This window comes from Solanum dulcamara, chromosome 12 (assembly GCF_947179165.1).
Source record: "Solanum dulcamara chromosome 12, daSolDulc1.2, whole genome shotgun sequence".
Classification (NCBI taxonomy): domain Eukaryota; kingdom Viridiplantae; phylum Streptophyta; class Magnoliopsida; order Solanales; family Solanaceae; genus Solanum; species Solanum dulcamara.
In genome coordinates this window covers 15,516,512-15,536,407 of record NC_077248.1, presented here as the reverse complement: position 1 = coordinate 15,536,407, position 19,896 = coordinate 15,516,512, and the positions used below count along the sequence as shown (strand labels likewise).

General features: G+C 35.4%; 1 protein-coding gene across 1 annotated transcript; it reads left to right on the top strand.

Annotated features, from left to right (window-relative positions):
* Positions 1-407: 407 nt before the first annotated feature.
* LOC129876395 (dirigent protein 22-like) lies at positions 408-1,080 on the top strand. The gene has a single exon (XM_055951827.1). It carries the CDS (start codon positions 457-459, stop codon positions 1,042-1,044), a length of 588 nt encoding a protein of 195 aa, XP_055807802.1. The 5' UTR covers positions 408-456; the 3' UTR covers positions 1,045-1,080.
* Positions 1,081-19,896: the final 18,816 nt, after the last annotated feature.

The following is a 19,896-nucleotide window of genomic DNA, read 5'->3' as shown; positions in this document are numbered from 1 at the left end:
TTTGAAAACCTTAAAACTTGTAAGTTCAAATGCACCATCAAAATAAAAAAATTTGACTCATCAAAAATTTAAACTATATCAAAAACAAATTAGGACGGAGGGAGCAAATGTTTTTCTGAAATATATTGTTTGCTTCCCAACCAATATCATAAAAATATTTTCTTGCCCCCAAATATAAATTATTTTTTCGAATAACATTTAATTTGTTTGGATGTTGAAGTTGTTTCGAGGAAAGTACGGTGCGCACCCCATCCCCCGACACTCCACCCACCCACTCACCCACCCCATACAAAAAAAACAAATCAATATTGGCGTCCAACGACTCCCACCTAAAAAAATCAACTTAGAAAGCAACCAACTCCATTCTTTTCTGTTAAAGTCATCTTACCTTCTCTATATATATTTATTGGCAACACATAAAGTTTTGAAGAAATCAAAAACACGAATTAGGAAAACATGGTAAAGCTAAACTCAATTTTATTGCTTTGCTCTATTGCTATTCCCATATTATTATTATCAATTCCAGTAGCTCATTGCAACATTGCTCAAGGACCTAAAGCAGTCGAAAATTGGTTCGAAAAGCTTCCTCATGCAAAACCAAAAATAACCAAACTTCACTTCTACTTTCACGATATAGTTAGTGGTAAAAACCCAACTGCAGTACCAATTGGGAAGGCCAATTCTACGTCTCATTCGCCTACGTCGTTTGGGTTGCTAGCGATATTAGACGATCGATTAACAACGGGACCAGAAATTAATTCGACGACTATTGGTAGAGCTCAAGGAATTGTTGGTGCATCTTCTCTTGAGGAATTTAGTTTGTTGATGAGTTTGAATTTTGTGTTTACTAATGGGAAATACAATGGTAGTACACTTAGTCTCCTTGGACGTAACACTGTTTTGAATGAATATAGAGAGATGCCGATTGTTGGCGGTTCTGGTGTTTTTAGGCTAGCTAGAGGTATTGCCACTGCCAAGACATATATTTTAAGTAACAATGGTGATGCTATTGTTGAGTATAATGTTGTAGTAATGCATTATTGAGTTGTAACTATATGTTTGTTCTCCCATGTATTTTGATTTGTCTTTTTGATTCATATGTACGTTCTATTTCGTTTTTCATTCTAATTTTAGTATAATTTGATAGCAATTTTAGAATAAATATAGTTGTACCAATAATTTTTACTTCTTCTCTCTCCAATTGACACACTTTTTTTTAATTAGTCTTATATATAAAAAATGTATTTTTTTTTATAATTGTAAACAACTTATAAACTCTAAATTTGAATACTTCTCTAAGTTCTTTCTTTTACGATTAATGAAATAATTTATCACCGCATAAATATCTAAAGTTTGTATTAGATCACAAATTTCAAGTCTTTAATTATTTCTTTTTTAAACTTGATGTCAAATCAAACTTTTTTTTTATCTTAAACTTAATTCAAATCAAATACATAAATTGAGACAAGAAAGTATTATAATGTGAGATAGTTTTAATGCTCATCAAATATATATACATATAACTTCTAACAACATGCAACGATCATTTTTGCGCACCGCACCTAACTCTGTATGTAACTTTCATCGTTAATTGTTTGACAAGTTCAAAAATCCACTTCCAAAAGGTGATTTTTACTTTTGCAAAAGTGGTATCATAATGTGACCTCCACTGTTGCTTTAATACGTTCATTTTTAGTATACATGTCGTCCACTTTCTTTACAGCCAAGTATAATAATTAATGAGTCTGACATTGAAAGACAACAACTCTTCATATTGTATTATCATATAAAGTGAGTTCGGTTGTTACAGACAATATTTCTAGAACAGTTGCAGCTATCATTAGTCTCTATACATACCCCCTATCAATTTCATTGTCTACTTTTGATTTGTCGAATTTTAAAAAGTAATTTTGTGGTCTTAACTAAAAATAGATAGAATGAAAAAAAATATTTTTTAATATTTTGACTCAAATTATGTGACTACATGAAATTTATCTTAATTACTTGACCATATGAAATTTATCCGATCATTAAATATGAAAATATATAAGGGCTTTGTTTGAGCACCTAAACTTTGAATGTAACTTTATTTGTTCAATTGTTTTAGAAGTTAAACATGTCCAACTCCAAAAGCTTACTCTAAAACTTTTTACTTTGGCAAAAGTGCTCACAAAATGGGACCGCCACTATTCTTTATGGTTCATTTTTAGTATACATATGGTCCAGTTGCTTTATGTCACAAGTAAAATCACTAATCCCACATTGAAAGACAACAAAATAAATTTATATATATCAAGTAAAATCATTAATCCCACATTGAAAGACAACACTATAATAGTAATCTTTTTTTTTAATCTGTTTATTCTTAATATAATTAAAAATAATTTAATTTTAAATTCTCCTTTTATCTTTTAATAAAATGATTACAACAATACAAATATCTAACAAATGGTTTTAGATCACAAGTTTTTAAAAAAAAAATTATTTTTTTAAATACCGTATTAAGTCAAATAATGCTACATAAAAATGAGAAAGAGATAGTAGTAAATCAAGAAAAAAGTAGTATAAGGTTAGACTCTAAACAAATTTATTGTACCAAGTTTATTTAGGATTATGACCTGACTCACCAAAATTGGAAGGATTCCACGGATATCTTTGTTTAGAGTACACAATTGAAGCAACTGTTACCATCAAGTACCATTGAAGCAATCTTCATGAACATAGTTAGTTCTACATGATTTGTTCATTACTTTCTCCGTTTTAATTTATGTGATACTTTTTTATTTTTTGAATCAATTTAATTACGTTGAATCAAAATTGAATTAAATTAATTTAATTTAGTTAATTGAAAAGTATCCTACTTTGTCATAGAGTTAATAACTTAATATTGTCGACGAAAGATTTTCCGACTCATTCAGATTTCCACCAACTTCCGCTAGAAAAACGTTATTTTTCTTTAATAGGCTTATCGAATAATCCATTATATTTGGACCACGTGGCCTCAGTGAGCAGCTATTCTTCTACATTGACTTTGGACCTCCACAAGTAGGAACACATGTGCCTTGTGAATATTTAGTTGGTTCTAGAATTCATTGACTAACTTCTCACCAACAACATATTTTAAAATCTGGATATACTTTTTCATCCATTCATTCTTTTTGCTGATTTATATGTGATTTGATATATTAAAATATAAATAAAGAATAATTTTATCATTTACCTTTATTAATTATAAATTTTAAATATTAAAAAATAAAAAATATTTAATAGTAAACGTAAAATAGACCAAAAATGATAATTATCTTTTGATTTTTCAAATTAAACAAAAAAAGCTTAATAATTATTTTTTAATATACTAAACAAGTAAAAATGAACTGAGGGAATATCAAGCAACATAAAGGAAAGTACCGGGGGATTAGTTAGTGCTATAACTTCATTTTGGGTTTTGGGATCCCGCAAAATTTACGTGTCTATTTCAAAATTAGGTATTAGTTTAGGGTAGACTTTATTTATTTTCTCTTTTTTTAAAATTTGAAATTCATAATCTTCACATACCACACTTTACATACATTTAACTTATGTATCAAGGACGTGTTGGAAATTTTTATTGATAATCTATTCAGGATAACAAGTAAATCATTAGACAAAGATTATAAATTCATAAGAATGAAAAAGAGAACTTACCTTATTTCATGGCAAACTCTATTGAAGAGCTCGATTTTCTAAACCTTGAAGGTTGCTTTCACTGTATCCTGTTTCTTAGATGGAGAGAAAGAGAAAAGCAACGTTGCTCTTCTGGTTTAGGGACCGTTCTATTTAAAGAATTCTAAAATGCTTTTCCAGGTTAAAAGACACCTTTTCAATAAGTCTCCATCAGACATGAAAAGGCCAATTGGTTTCTTCTTATTTAAATTAACTTCCATATTAATAGATATTTATTTTTAATCTCAAATAGTTTAATACTTTATTAGATCATAAAATGGGCTCCTTTAAATGACAACATATCTATATACTAATATATATTAAGGGAAATTTATCAAAACAACAACAATGTTAGCATTAAATAGGACTCTATAGCTATAGTTTGCTTAATTATGGATAATAGCAAAATGCTAGGGGGGGAGGGAGGAGAGAGGCAAGCGAGATCTAGGAGAGAGAGGAGAGAGTGTATTTTTTCACTGATTTTGGAGAAAAAAATACAAAAATAAATTGATTTGTATCAAAATGAATATATATTAAGAGGAGAGAGGCGAGCGAGATCAAGAGAGGGAGGAGAGAAGCGAGCGATATCAAGAGATGGAAGAGAGAGGCGAGCGAGATCGAGAGAGAAAGGAGAAAGGATTGTATTTTATATTTGTCACGCCCCGAGTCTATATCCTGGACGTGACCGGTACTCGGGAACCATTATTGGTCCCAAGATAACCACTTGGCCTGACTATCTCACTCAGCGGAAGACTTTGACTCATAAAATAATTTGAATGGGCAAAATAAGGCATGCAATTTAATACTCTTTAACATAATGATGAAACTCAATTACGTAAAATATATGAGACTTAACTCAATGTTTCAAAACATACTTAAGAAGATAAATTGAACTCTGTATACTAGTCTATGGAGCCTAGAACTGACTCTAAAATAGGTATCGGGATAAGCCTATGGCTACCTCAAACTAATAGTAAATAACTGAAAGGATAAAGACTAGAGAGTGCCTCTGAATGCAAAGAGGTCTCACCAAAAGCTGGGTAGAACTGATCTTTAACGATGCGCTGGTTAAGTATCTCTATCACCTGTATCTGTATCATAAAATAATGCAGGTCGAATGACGCCAGTACATGGAATATACGAGTATGTAAAATAGCAAAAGAAAACATACTCAGAATATTCAATTCAAGAACTCGCTCAACTCAAATAATAGTGAAATATAATAAGAAACCATTCTTTAAAGGAATGCAATTCAGTGTATAAAATTTGATAATTTACCTCTAGGGGAGTTTCTCTAACCGACAACCATCACTTATGAGCTAGTGATGATACAACGAATTATTGTCGTTGCCACAGTCATCCAATTCCAGGGTAAGGGACGCAAACTCATCTCTAGATCCAATAAAAGTCCTCTTTTGGGACAATGAGGAGTCGCCCGTATGAACGGTACGATCCTATTCTACGCTGGCTACATAGTTTATGGGCTCATCCCATATCGGTGCTTAATACTACTTTCAATATATTATTTTATGCTCATATATGTCAAGTGATAAAATACTCAAAATACATCAGTTAGTCTCTTTTGGACTTAGCTCAACCTCAAATCTTCTCAACTCATCTCTTTTCTTCAAAACCAATATAATCTCCACTCAAGGAATGCATTTAACAACATATGACTCTTCAACTCTATCTCAAAATAGTAAGTAAAAGACTTCTCAAACTCATTCACATGTCAAACTCTTTCTCAATTAAATAATAAAAATAATCATTTTTCAAACTCAAAACAATGCATGAAATAATTGATGAAAAACTCAACTAAGGTTCATGGGAATGCAAACATGAATCCTTAATCTCAACAAAAATCAACTAAAGAAACTCATCAAGGAATATTAGAATATATATACAAGAACATTTGAAATTTATACACAAAATCCAATAGAAATTATAATTAACTCAAGAACTCAATTCATGAAACCTCAAAACTCAACTCAACTTGAATCAATGAAGATATAGGGTACGTGGATGAACTCAATCCACGCTATTGGTAGCCTTACATAACTGGAAGACTTAGATTCTTGAAGAACTTTGAAGAACTCGACGAATGCTCTTGGAACCCTAGATTTTTCTCCTCTTGAAATAAATTAGAACATGTAAATTTTGATTTGTCTAAGGTTTTGGAATGAATGAGGAGGTTATAATACTATAAGGTAGACTTAGGGAAGTTAATTGAGGGTAAAAGGTCAAGAATACCTTTCTAAGAACGCAAGAAAACCATAAAAATTAAAAAATAAATGACCTTTTAATGAGTCTCGCTGGCTAAACCGGCAAGCTAGAGGTCTCCTCGCTGAATTATTTGGCGAGTAGCCAAAAAGGGGCTTTAGATCGCCTAAAATAATAGTTTCTGAAGGATTTTGGGTCTATTCGACGAGCTAAGTCGAGTCTCTCATAACCATTCTGTGAGTCACCGAAATGGCTAGTCAGCTAGCCTAATTGTCCTGTATGGACACCCTTCTGTATAACGACCATAACTTTCTACTCTGAACTCTAAATGAGGCAAACTTGGTGGAGTTGGAAAGAGAATAAGTAGATTCTTTAATTTGATATGTTATGGGCCACATAACTCTTAATATTCTCAGAGATATGGTTATTTGAAGTTGACCCTCATATGATCTTATACGAAAACTCAATCGGTAAAGGATATTTGAACTCGACTTAGTACTAGAGGTTCTTTATTACCCTAATTCACCTCTAATACACCTCGAATAATTAGGACTTGATCCTAAAATATTTATACAATTAGAAGTCATCGAACTCGTGTCTTAGCTTAAAATTTTTTGAAGAATAACAATATCTCCCCCTTGGGATCATTTGTCCTCGAATTATGAGTAAACCAAGGATGGACTAAAGGCACGAATAACAATCAAGACTCCATCATTCAACCAACCAAGTGTTATAAACAATCAACTATTCAACTCAAGGATGGACATACCAAATCAAATCAAGATTAGAGACATTACCTTCAACATTCTCGTCGATGGGCAGTATAGGTGCGGATATCTGGCTTTTATATCTTCCTCTGCTTCCCATGTGGCTTTCTTAACAAATTGATTCCTCCACAAGACTTTGACTAAGGCTATCTCTTTGGTTCTCAATTTACAAACCTAACTATCAAGAATTTGAACTGAATTTTCTTCACAAGACAAGCTATTCTTAACTCCAATACTATCAATGGGAACTATTAATGAAGATCTCCCAAGCCCTTTTTCAACATCGAGACATGAAATACCGGATGAATAACGGCTAACTCAGAAGGTAACTCCAACTCATAAGAAATACTCATAATCCTCCTCACAATCTGGTAAGGAACAATGTATCGGGGACTAAGCTTTCCCTTCATCCCAAACCTCATGACACCTTTCATGGGTGACACTTTCAGGTATAGCCAATCATTCATCTCAAACTCTAAGTCTCTCCTTCTCACATCAGTATAAGATTTCTGGCGGCTTTGAGCTGTCTTTAGCCTCTCTCGAATAACCTTCACCTTCACCATATCTTGGTAAACAAAATCAGGACCAATCAACTCCCTTTCACCAACTTCAAACCACCCAATTGGTGATTTATATCTCCTCTCATATAAAGCTTCATAGGGGGCCATCTGAATACTTGCATGATAGCTATTGTTGTATGCAAACTCGATGAGAGGTAAGTGATTATCCCAATTAACTTTGAAGTCAAGTATACATGCCCTCAACATGTCTTCCAAAGTCTAAATCGTATGCTCTGCCTGGCCATCTATCTGAGGATAAAAGGTTGTACTAAGATTCACCTTTGAACCCAGTCCTTTCTAAAAAGACCTCCAAAATTGAGAGGTGAATTGGGCTCTTCTATCTGATGTAATAGATAAGGGAACCCCATGCAATCTGATAATTTCCTAGATGTACAATCTTACATAGTCCTCTGCAGTGTCAGTAGTCTTAACTGCCAAGAAGTGAGCTGATTTAGTCATCCTATCTACAATCACCCAAATCGAATCATGCTGCTTTCGGGACCTCGGAAAGCCTCTAATAAAGTCCATATTAATCATCTCCCAATTCCATTCAGGGATCTCACAGTTCTGAGCCAACCCACATGGCCTTTGATGCTCAACTTTAACCTGTTGACAATTTGGGCACTTGGAAACAAATTCAGCAATATCTCTCTTCATTCCATTCCACTAGTAGACTTCTCTCAAGTCATGGTACATCTTTGTAGAACCAGGATAAATAGAGTATTTGGAACTATGAGTTTTAGCCATAATCCTTTCTCGAACATCATCAATATTTGGGACACATAATATATTCGAGTACCTCAATACACCATCTCCCCCTTTAGAGAAAATCACCATCTTTTGTTTGTGAACAGCTTCCTTCAACTGTAGAAGGACAGGATCTTAGTTTTGCCTCTCTTTCACCTCTTCCATAAGGGATGATGCAGACCCATTATGAACATTAACTCCACCTTCGTTATTCTCCTTAAGCTGAACTCCCAATCGAGCAAATCTATGCACCTCTTTAGACAATGCTTTCTTTCCCTCCTCCATATGGGCAGTGCTACCCATAGACAACCTACTAAGAGCATCCTCAACAACATTAGCTTTACCTGGATGGTAAAGAATGCTCATGTCGTAATCCTTGAGCAACTCTAGCCATCTTCTCTGCCTCAGGTTGAGCTCTCTCTGATTGAAGACATGTTGCAGGCTCTTGTGATCAATGAACACATCAACATGCACTCCATACAAATAATGGTGCCAAATTTTAAAAGCAAATACCACAACTGCCAGTTCAATGTCATGAGTTGGGTATGTTTCTTGAGTTGTCTAGAAGCATAAACTATCACTTTTCCCCTCTGCATCAAAACACAACTCAAACCAACACTAGATACATCATAATAGATTACAAAATCCTTCATTCCATTAAGAAAAGTCAAAATAGGAGCGGTGGTCAATTTGGTCTTCAATTTCTGGATACTCTCCTCACAAGCATCGAACCATTGGAACTTATCCTTCTTTTGGTTCAACTTAGTCAATAGAAATGATATGGATGAGAATCCCTTGACAAATCTGTGGTAGTAGCCAGTTAAACCCAAAAAGCTCCTGATATGAGTTGGGGATGTGGTTCTGGGACAATTTTTCACTGCCTCAATTTTCTGGGTATTAACCCGAATACCATCTCCATATATAATGTGGCCTAGGAAAGCCACTGATCCAATCTAAAATTCACATTTGGAGAACTTTGCATACAACTCTTTGTCTTTTAGAGTTTGGAGGACAACTCTAAAATGCTAGGCGTGCTCTTCCTCATTCTTAGAGTAGACTTGAATATCATCAATAAAGATAATCACGAACATATCAAGATACGGCTTGAACACCCGATTTATCAGATCCACAAAAGTTGTAGGTGCATTGGTCAACTCAAAGGATATAACCAAGAACTCAAAATGGTCGTAACGGGTTAAAAAGGCTATGTTCGGGACATCACATTCTCTCACTTTCAACTGATGGTAACCCGATCTAAGGTCTATTTTGAAAATCAGAAAGCACCATGTAGTTGGTCAAACAAATCATCTATCATGGGAAAAGGATACTTATTCTTTACCATGACCTTGTTCAGTTGCTGGTAATCAATGCACATTCTAAGGGATCCATCTTTCTTTCGCATGAATAGGATATGAGCACCCCAAGGTGAGACACTCGGCCTAATGAACCCCTTATCTAGAAGATCCTTCAACTACTCTTTTAGCTTTTTCAACTCTACATGAGCCATTCTATATGGTGGAATAAAAATAGGATGAGTATCGGGGAGAATGCCAAAGTCCATCTCCCTATCAGGAGGGACTCTAGGAAAATTATCAGGGAAGACCTTTGGAAACTCATTAACAATTGGAATTGACTAGGGGCATGGTGTCTCCACACTGTTATTTCTAACTCGGATAATGTGGTACATACACCCCTTGGAGATTAATTTTCTGGCCTTAAGGTAGAAAATAAATTGACCCTTAGGAAAAGCTGGACTCTTTTTCCACTCTATAACTGGCTCATTTAGAAACTGAAACTTGACTATTCGGGTTCTACAATCAACTGAGGCATAACAAGCATAAAGTCAGTCTATGCCAAGGATGACATCAAAGTCAACCATATCTAGTTTAACTAAGTCTTTAGAAGTGTCTTTATGGTAGACAGAGATTGTACAATCAAGGTATACTCTCTTAGATAAATGGACTCACCAATAGGAATAGAAATATTGAATGGTTCTAAGAGTCATTCAGGATGAATCCCAAACTTAACGGCTACATAAGGATTCACAAAGGACAAAGTTGCACCGGGATCAAGTAAAGCATAGAAATCATGAGAAAAGACTCATAGCATACAAGTGACAACCTCTGGTGAGTTCGCTTGGTCATGCCGGTTGGCCATAGCATACAGACAGTTTGGACCTCCGCCTTTCCTTGAAGTAGTACCTAGATTTCTTCTGTTGGGCTGTGTTGCTGAAGAAGATTGGGCTCTATTTCCCCCATTACCTTATTTTTCTGATGGACAATCTCTCATAAAGTGGCCCACCTGTCCACATTTGAAACAACTATTAGTGACATTTTGACACATTCCCTAATGAATTCTTCCACACTTACTACAAGGCATCTTACGTACTGAATTATTGGCCATACTCCCCTAGGACTAAGAGCCTTGGGCTCTAAAATTATGGTTACCTTGAGACTTTTGGTCATTTTTGTTGTTAGCTATAGATGCACTAGATGTAGAAGATGCATAACCAGAAGACCTTTTTGGAAGAAAGAACGATTTCCATTACCTCCCTTCTGGTGATTGCCCTCATTACTTGTAGATTTGGCCCTTTTGCTTTGATGCTCCTCTCTGTCCTTTTTCTTATTCTCCTTAACTTGCTAGGCATACACTATGAGCCTGGAGGTTTCTATATCCGAGATCAACAAGGCTACTTGATACTCCTTCTTCATATGCCTACGCAGACCTAAAACAAATTTTCTCATTTTGGTTCTCACATCGGGAACCATTTCGGGAGCATATCTGGACAACTGAATGAACTTTAGACTATATTCTTTGACGGTCATCCCCTTCTGCTTTAGGTTCACAAACTCTTCTGCCTTTGCCTCCCTCAATTCTCGCAGGAAGAAGAAGTCCAAGAATGCATTCTTGAACTTATCCCAAACTATAGGCTCAACTTCTTCACATCTACTTTTCTCCCATTGATTATACCAGACATTGGCAACATCCATTTACTTCTGTGGCATGCATGGCTTTTAAAATCTTTCATATTTCATCAATAAATTTTTGAAGATCTTTCTCAACCTTGGGTCCAGTAAAAATGGGAGGATTCATCCTCAAAAAATCCCTAATCCTTTCGGGCAGCTACCAACTGAGTAAGCATGGAGATAGCTCTCCTAAAATCTACTTTTGCATTAGGAGTAGGCTGAGTAGTGGGCACTTAAGGCACCTCAGTAGATCAAGCAGGTCGACCCCTAGGTCTCACTCTAGTGGGTGGGGGCATCTCATATTATGGAATCTCAGTGTTTGTAGTGTTCCTCTAGCTAGTGATACGCTTTGGAGACATTGTATGCAAATGCGTAAATGCATGAATTAGAAAGGAACTTTTATAGAGTTAAGCTCTACTGCACGAACTCAGAATATGAAAGAAGCGAGACAATTCCTAATGTCCTATAGCCTCCTAATTATAAGTGTGGTGCATGACTCACCTATAAAAAAAAACTCTACTAGACACGGCTTCATAGACACCCTAGGACTCTAGAGCTCTGTGCTCTGATACCAAATTTGTCATGCCCCGAGCCAACACCCTGGACATGGCCGGCACTCAGAAACCATTATTGGTCCCAAGTGAACCACTTGTCCTGGCTATCTCACTTAACGGAAGGCTTTAACTCATAAAATAATTTAAATGCGCAAAATAAGGCATGTAATTTAATACTCTTTAACATAATGATAAAACTCAATTGTGTAAAATTTATGAGACTTAACTCAAAGTTTCAAAACATACTCAAAAAAAATAAACTAAACTTTGTTTACTAGTCTATGAAGCCTCTAAAACTGACTCTGAAATAGGTACCTGGACAGGCCCACGGCTACCTCAAATAATAATAAATAATTGAAAGGATAAAGACTCGAGAGTGCCTCTGAATGCAAAGAGGTCTCACCAAAATCTGGGTAGAACTGATCTTCAATGATGCGCTGGTTGAGGATCTCTATCACCTGTATCGGCATCATAAAGTGATGCCGATCGAATGACGTCAGTACATGGAATATACGAGTATGTAAAATGGTAAAAGGAACTTACTCAGAATACTCAACTCAAGAACTCAACTTTGGAAACATCTTAACTCAAAAATAATGAAATATAATAAGAAATCATTCCTTAAAGGAATGCAACTCAGTGTATAAAATATGATAATTTACTTCTTGGAGAGTTTCTCTAAACGACAACCACCACTTATGAGCTAGTGATGAAACAATGAATTATTGTCATTGCCATAGTTGTCCAATACTTTGTCAGGGTAAGTGATGCAAATTCATCTTTAGATCCAACAAAAATCTTCTTTTAGGACAACGAGGAGTCGGCCGAATGAATGGTACGATCCTATCCTACGCTAGCTACGTAGTTTATGGGCTCACCCCATATCGGTGATCAATATTACTCCCAACATATTGTATTATGCTCATATATGTCAAGTGAGAAAATATTTAAAATACATCATTTAGTCTCTTTTGGACTTAGCTCAAACCTCAAATATTCTCAACTCATCCCTTTTCTTTAAAACCAATATAATCTCTACTCAAGGAATGCATTTAACAACATAGTTTGACTCTTCAACTCAATCTCAAAATAGTAAGTACAAGACTTCTCAAACTCATTCTCATGTCAAACTCTTTCTGAATTTAATAATGAAAATAATCATATTTCAAACTCAAGAAATTGCATGAAATAATTGATGAAAAACTCAACTAGGGTTCATGGGAATGCAAACATGAATCCTTAATCTCAACAAAAATCAACTAAAGAAACTCATCAAGGAATATTAGAATATATATACAAGAACACCATGAAATTTATACACAAAATCCAATAGAAATTATAATTAACTCAAGAACTCAATTCATGGAATCTCAAAACTCAACTCAACTTGAATCAATGAAGATGTAGGGCACGTGGATGAACTCAATCCATGTTATGGGTAGCCTTACATACCTGGAAGACTTAGATTCTTGAAGAACTTTGAAGAACTCGATGAATTCTCTTAGAACCCTAGCTTTTTCTCCTCTTGAAATAACTTAGAACGTATAAATTTTGATTTGTTTGAGGTTTTGGAATATATGGGGAGGTTATAAGACTATAAGATAGGCTTAGGGAAGTTAATTGAGGGTAAAAGGTCAAGAATACCCTTCTAAGAGCGTAAGAAAACCATAAAAAAAATTTAAAAATGACTTTTAATGAGTCTCATCGGCCAAATCGGCGAGCTAAAGGTCTTCTTGCCGAACTATTCGGCGAGTAGCCAAAAGGGGCTTTAGCTCGCCTAAAGTAACAGTTTCTGGAGGAATTTGGGTTCATTCAGCGAGCTAAGTCGGGTCTCGCATAACCATTTGGCGAGTCATCTCACCTAATTGTCCTGTCCGAACACCCTTCAGTAAAATAATCATAACTTTCTACTCTAAACTCCAAATAAGGCAACCTTAGTGGTGTCTGAAAGAAGACAAGTAAATCTTTAATTTTATATGTAAGGGGACACATAACTCTTAATATTCTGAAAGATATGACTTTTAAAGTTGACCCTTGTATGATCTTATACGAAAACTCAATCGATGAAGGATCTTTGAATTCGACTTAGTACTAGAGGTTCCTTATGACCATAATTCTCCTATAATATACCTCGAATGCTTAGGAATTGATTCTAAAACATATATACAATTAGAAGTCATCGGGCTCGGGTTTTAGCTTAAAATATTTTGAGGTAAAACAGTATTATATTTTGTACTTATTTGTATAATTTGTATTCAAAATACAATAAATTATATTTTATTTTTATTTTGTAGTGTAATCTATATTTATTTTATATCAATTTTATTCAAAATACAATGAATACAGTTGTATTCATCCTCTCTTTGATTGGATACAAATACATTTAACAGAGAGGATGAATGCATATTGTATTCGTATGAATACAAATACAATTGATACAAAAAATAAAAATTATAGTTTTTCGAATACAATTGTATTAAAATATAAAATTCTCATATATATTTATTGAATACAATTGATACGCCTATTTTGCATTGTATTATGTATTCATTTTGTATCAATTTTATTCAAAATACAAATAATACAATTGTATTTATTCTCTCTTTGATTGGATACAAATACATTTGATAGAGAGGATAATTGCATATTGTATTTGTATGAATACAAATACAATTGATATAAAAAAAATACAAAATACAATTTTCCGAATACAATTAAAATAAAATATGAAACTCTCACCTATATTTATTGAATAAAATTGATACATCATAAATTTGAATGTATTTCTTCCTATTGGCAGGAGAGAGAGAGAGAGAGAGAGAGCGAGAGAGAGGAGAGGGAAAGAAAGAGGGAGGAGAGGGGTGGAGAGAGGAGACGGCAAGAGAGAAGAAGGATAGGTATAATTAGGATAAAAATAATTTGCTACACACTCAAAATATTGCTCTTTTTGATAATTTTTTGAAACTATAGCTATGTTCCATAAATAAGTTGATAATTTTGCCTAATTTGATAATTTTATCATATATTAATATGTGAGTTCATAAATAGAAATTACTAACATAATCTTTTATGTTCTAAATTTCATATTAAACACCACCAAATAAAATGGGAGGACATGGGAGTAATACATTTTGTTGAGTTCCACGTCGGTGGGATAAGGATAATTTGATCTTTTCATATATTCTTGAATAATGCTCATCTCTTAAGTTTTTTATTGGGGTTAAGTTAAGTCTATATTTATAACACCATTATATCTTTAAAAAATATTTGTATCAAAAGCTCCAAAAATTCTGTAAATTCATTTGCTTGTCAACTTGTCAAATTCTGCCGAGACAATTTCAAGAAATCTCTCATAATGACTTGATCCCATTGTTATGGGTAAGCCAATGGGGAAGGAAACCAGGGCAGAAAACTTTTGGATAGTGACTTGGAAATTTTGAGTTTAGGCCATATTTGGATGAAATCCGAGTCAGTTGAGGTCTTGAATGATTCGGTAATTTATGAGAGATAGAATCTACAACTTGATTGATTGAGCTGATAGCCAAGATGGTACGGAGCCTGTATAACTTTACAAAATTATATTCGGGCGAGTAAAACTCCCAAAATTTAACTTGGTGTGAAGGAACATGTTAAGACGTTATGGTATGAGGGTGTGTTGTGATATGGGAGACCTTGAGACTCTTTACGAGTTCTGTGTCTCCGCATATTCTACCAAAATAGATTACTCCCACAAGGGAGGGGCTCCCAAAGTAGGATGGTCCTGCTATGGCGGGACAGTCGTGACTAAAAATAGGGTAAAACTCCAGTAATGGTATTTTTTCCCATAAAAACTGTTCTTCAGAGTTAAGAGGCAACCCGGGGAACTTTTGATCATTTTTCCATGAATTCTCACGCCAAAGGCAATATTATTACTCCCCTAATTCATATTTCGATTTTCTAGAACCTAGAATTATGGTTGGTGATCATTGGGGGGGGGGGGGGGGTGGCCTGAAATTAATGGTGGGAAATAGCATTAGATGGAGGGTTAGGCTTATGGGTTTGGCCTAAGTTTATAATTACAAATAACTCATATAAATTAGGCCTTTTTATTGATCATTGTATGTATGTGACTATTTTTTAGACCAAGAACAAGCCGAATGAACCCGGAAAGGGAAAGCTCCAGCACTTTAGAGTTGTCAAAGCTTGGTTTTGAGGTAGGTGATGATTTTGTCTTCCTGTATGTGTTATATGTGCTTGCTAATTTCTTCATTATCTGCATTTATGTATGTGAATAGGGAAGGATAAAATGAATCATGTGAAATGACTATTTATGGTCTAAGGCTTGTAATGAACCTAATCTTGGTAGACATGACTGTTGTACTATACACTGTATTTGTGGTTGATTGTGTATGCTTGGATCGGGTGTCATATTTCGACACATATCTGGATTGGGTGACACATTTTGACATATATTTAGATCGGGTGTGATGTTTTGACACAATCTTGGACCGGGTGTCACGTTCCGACAAAATATTAGGTGTTGTAGGTCCAATGAGATTACCCTTATTTGATATTACATGATATAAGGGAATGTTAATCTGTGAGTATGTTTAAGTACGGGATATGAGATGATAAGTTGTAAGATACTCTATATATATGTTTTTACTATACTGTAATTTCTTACTCATGTCTCACTTAGTGGCTAACTGCATGATCCTACCAGTACACTGTTGGTTTTGTGAACTGATACTACACTTGCTCTGTCTTTGTTGAGTACAGGGCATCTGCAGGCGGCTACTGAGAGACCTCACATAGAAGACCATTAGTTGCTAGAGTTCAAGGGTGAGCCAGTACTTTCAGGCTACCATGAGCTCTTCGATATCTTAATCTTTCATTCAGGACTTAGACTTTCAAACACTAGTTTTATTTTTATAACTTTTTGGGTTGCGTCCCTTTTCTCTAGACTTGTTATTGATTAGAAGTTTTGGTACATCGACTTTCTGGTCTGAGGTGTTAATTTTTGCATATTGGGTTGTTTGACTAAATTTTCAGAGTTTATGGGAACTCAGCCTTATTTTTTTAATTAAACTACTTCCATATCTTTAATTGGTTGTCTCTTGCAATTACTGTTAGTTTGGCTGTAATAGTGGTTTTCCCACCGGAGGGTTAGTATGGGTGCCAATCACGGTGATTCAGGATCACGACAAAGTTGGTATTAGAGCTCAAGGTTCATTGATCTCGTTGTACCAAAATGAGTCTAGTAGAGCCTTGCAGAATGGTACAGACACGTCTGTACTTTTCTTTGAGGGGCTATAGGACTTTTGGAAAAGTTTCTCTATCTTTTTTACCTCGTGCTATAACTTAATTCTAAGTATCTGGTGATCCAAATTGGTATCTAACCTCTTTCACTCTCTTGTCCGCAAATGGTTAACACACGCTATAATGATGTCTGGCTCGTAGCTCCTATTAAACCATAGGAGGAGCCAGTTGTGACGAGTACAAACACAAAATAAGTTTAGCGCTTCGCTAGTCAAATATAGTATAAAGATCGTCTCCACAGGGATTGGTACAAATAATAATTCAATCAAATCTTACTAACTATTATTTAGGTGATCAAAAGAAGAGAGTTTTGTTGTGGTAATGAACCACGTTTGTAGACTAATTAATAATTTAAAACAATTAATAAATACAAGGTTTAATATCAATAATAAAGGATAAAGTACAATATGAAACAAGTGTATATTCATAGTTGAGATTTGACCACGTTCGTTTATCACCTCTAAAGTTCTATCGATTCTCTCAAATTCGATAGTTGATTAGAATATCATCAAGATTCAGATTTTCCTTCCGAGTAAATCTCAAGTTAAAGAATAAACTAATTATAACTTAGTGATCTAAATAAGCATGAACATGTTATGGATTATGCTTAAGGAAGTAACGTCTTTCGACTATTTTTTCTGAGATTTAATCAATAACTATCAACAAGCTCTTTGATTACTTAAGAGAGATATATTGATTGAATTCACAAAACTATTGAAATAGTATTAACTAAGATATTCTTCCTTCAAATAAATAAAATAATGAATAAGGTTGAAATTCAACTCAACTCACATAACATGTTCAAGCATAAGAACGACAATCAAAATCCCAACATATTCATCAATACACAATGTTTGTCAAATACCCTCTAAGAAACTAATCCATGTGAGAGAATAAATTAACTAAGAACAAAGATGAATAAGAAGACATGGAAAACAAACTCAAAATCACAACTTCCATTTTGAATTTGAGTCTTGTACCGTGTGTTTCTTCTCCTCTCCTCGTAACCTAGCCTTTTTTCTTTGCTCTTTTCTCCATAACCTGGACTCAGGGTAGGTTCCAATATCATATAGCATAGCATTTTACACAAAATTTCAATAATACCCATTTTAAAAGTGTGTCCACGTTCCAAGCTACGCGAGCGTGCCACTAGACACTTGAGCGCGCGAGCCAAAAACTTGTCAAATATTATTTCTTAATCCTTTTTTTCTCTTTAAGCATCCTTGCTGTATTTTTCACTAATCATGTTCAATATTTGAATTTTCCGTCCTACACATATGAAAAGTAAGTATTAGTTTCAAAATAAACATTTAAAGGTTTTATAAAATCATCTCATTTCATTACCCATCAAGTTGCAAGAGGAAACGATCAAGGTACGGTCAGGAGAAGAGGATGTGGTAGAGGCTAGGGAAGAGTAGCGCTCGCCAGGGGTGAGGCTCTGGTCAAGGAATTACCAAGGAAGGAGGCCCCTCCCATTCCCTAGGATGAGCTAGATGGGAATGCAGAGGTTGAGGAAAAAGAAATTGATGAACAGGTGGAGGACACCTAAATTGGGACTGCTGGTCTTCCCTCTCTAGACCCAATATTAGCGTAGCAGATAATGGCCTTCTTGAGTGGATTGGCTGGTACTGGAGCCATTCCCACCATACCCGTAACACCAGCTCCAGTTGCTCTCCCATTTGCTATTACAGCTCCTCAAGTAGATAAGGTGGTAGGCACTAATGCATTTTTCAGACCACTTTTGGGCCCAGTGATGACCGACACTAGCATGAAATGTTACCCAAGTTTCTGAAGCTTAAGCCTTTAGTCTTGCACGGTTCTGAAAGTGAGGATGTGTATGAATTCATCCTCGACTTCTATGAGAGGTTTCACAAGTTGGAGATAGTTCACCAGCATGGGGTTGAGTTTGTGACCTTCCAGCTGCAAGGTGAACCAATCAGTAGAAAAGGGCCTTGTGGAGTTTCGCTCACCAGTTTTTCCCCCACTTGGGTCCAGTTTCATACCTATTTATGGAAACATATGTGCATTATACCTTAAGAGATCGCAAGAAGGATGAATTAATGGCATTAGAACAGGGTAATATAACTATGGCTGCATATGAGGCCAAGTTTCATGCATTAACTAGGTATGCTACTCAGCTGGTAACTATAGAGGAGGAGAGAATCCAGATATTTGTTAATGGGTTGAACTCTGAGTTGTAGGTTTTGTCTGTTCATATGACCTCTTCAGGTAAGAATTTCAATGAAGTTATAGACTTTGTGAAGAAAGTATAAGGAGTCTGACGGAATGGGCAGGCCAAGGCTTTGGCTAAGAATTCCAAAATTACAGGGATCCTATTCTAGCGGGTCAGGCAAGCCGGCGATTGCAGCCTGGCTAATCCAATCAGCAATTCCTGCTTCTACGGGTAGTTTTTCAGGTACTCCACAACTGCATCCTGCCTAGGAAAGCCAAGGAGCTTCTTTTATGCCAGGAAGCAGGTTGTTATTTAAGCACAGTTATTTTAATTATGGAGAGCCAGGGCACATAAGGAGAGAGTGTCCCGACCCTCGTAGGACAGATTCAACATCGTAGTAGGCCAGAGCAATGGTACCCATTGGTGGAGGTGGAAATGGTAGATGACATCCAAAAAATGGAGGAGAAGGAAATTTGAGAGGCCATGAAGGCCGAGGTAATGGTAGTGCAGGTCGAGGAGCAGTATATACAAGCAATGAGGTGTCTTGTTAGAATAACAGGGCCCAGTTATCACACCCCAAGAGGGTACCCTAGATGTGACCGGCACTCAGGAACCATTTCTGGCTCCTAAGCAAACCACGTCGCCTGATCACACATCCGTTCATTTGTTTAATCAGCGGAAGACTTAAAATAAAGAGGATATTTGGTGTACAAATCCCAAATCAACAATCTAACTCAAGAATGAAAAGTCATGGTCCAACAAATCAAACTCCAATCTTTGTCATTAAAATAGTTTGACAAGAATAATTCAAGGAAAGAAAATACTCAATCGACCCATCACTATCTAGTCTATGAAGCCTCTATCACTACTATCTAATTGGTGCCAATGACATATTCATGACTACCTTAA

What these genes read in the sequence shown, in the direction of transcription:
- LOC129876395 (XM_055951827.1), top strand. Translation starts at nt 457, where the DNA reads ATGGTAAAGCTAAACTCAATTTTATTGCTTTGCTCTATTGCTATTCCC.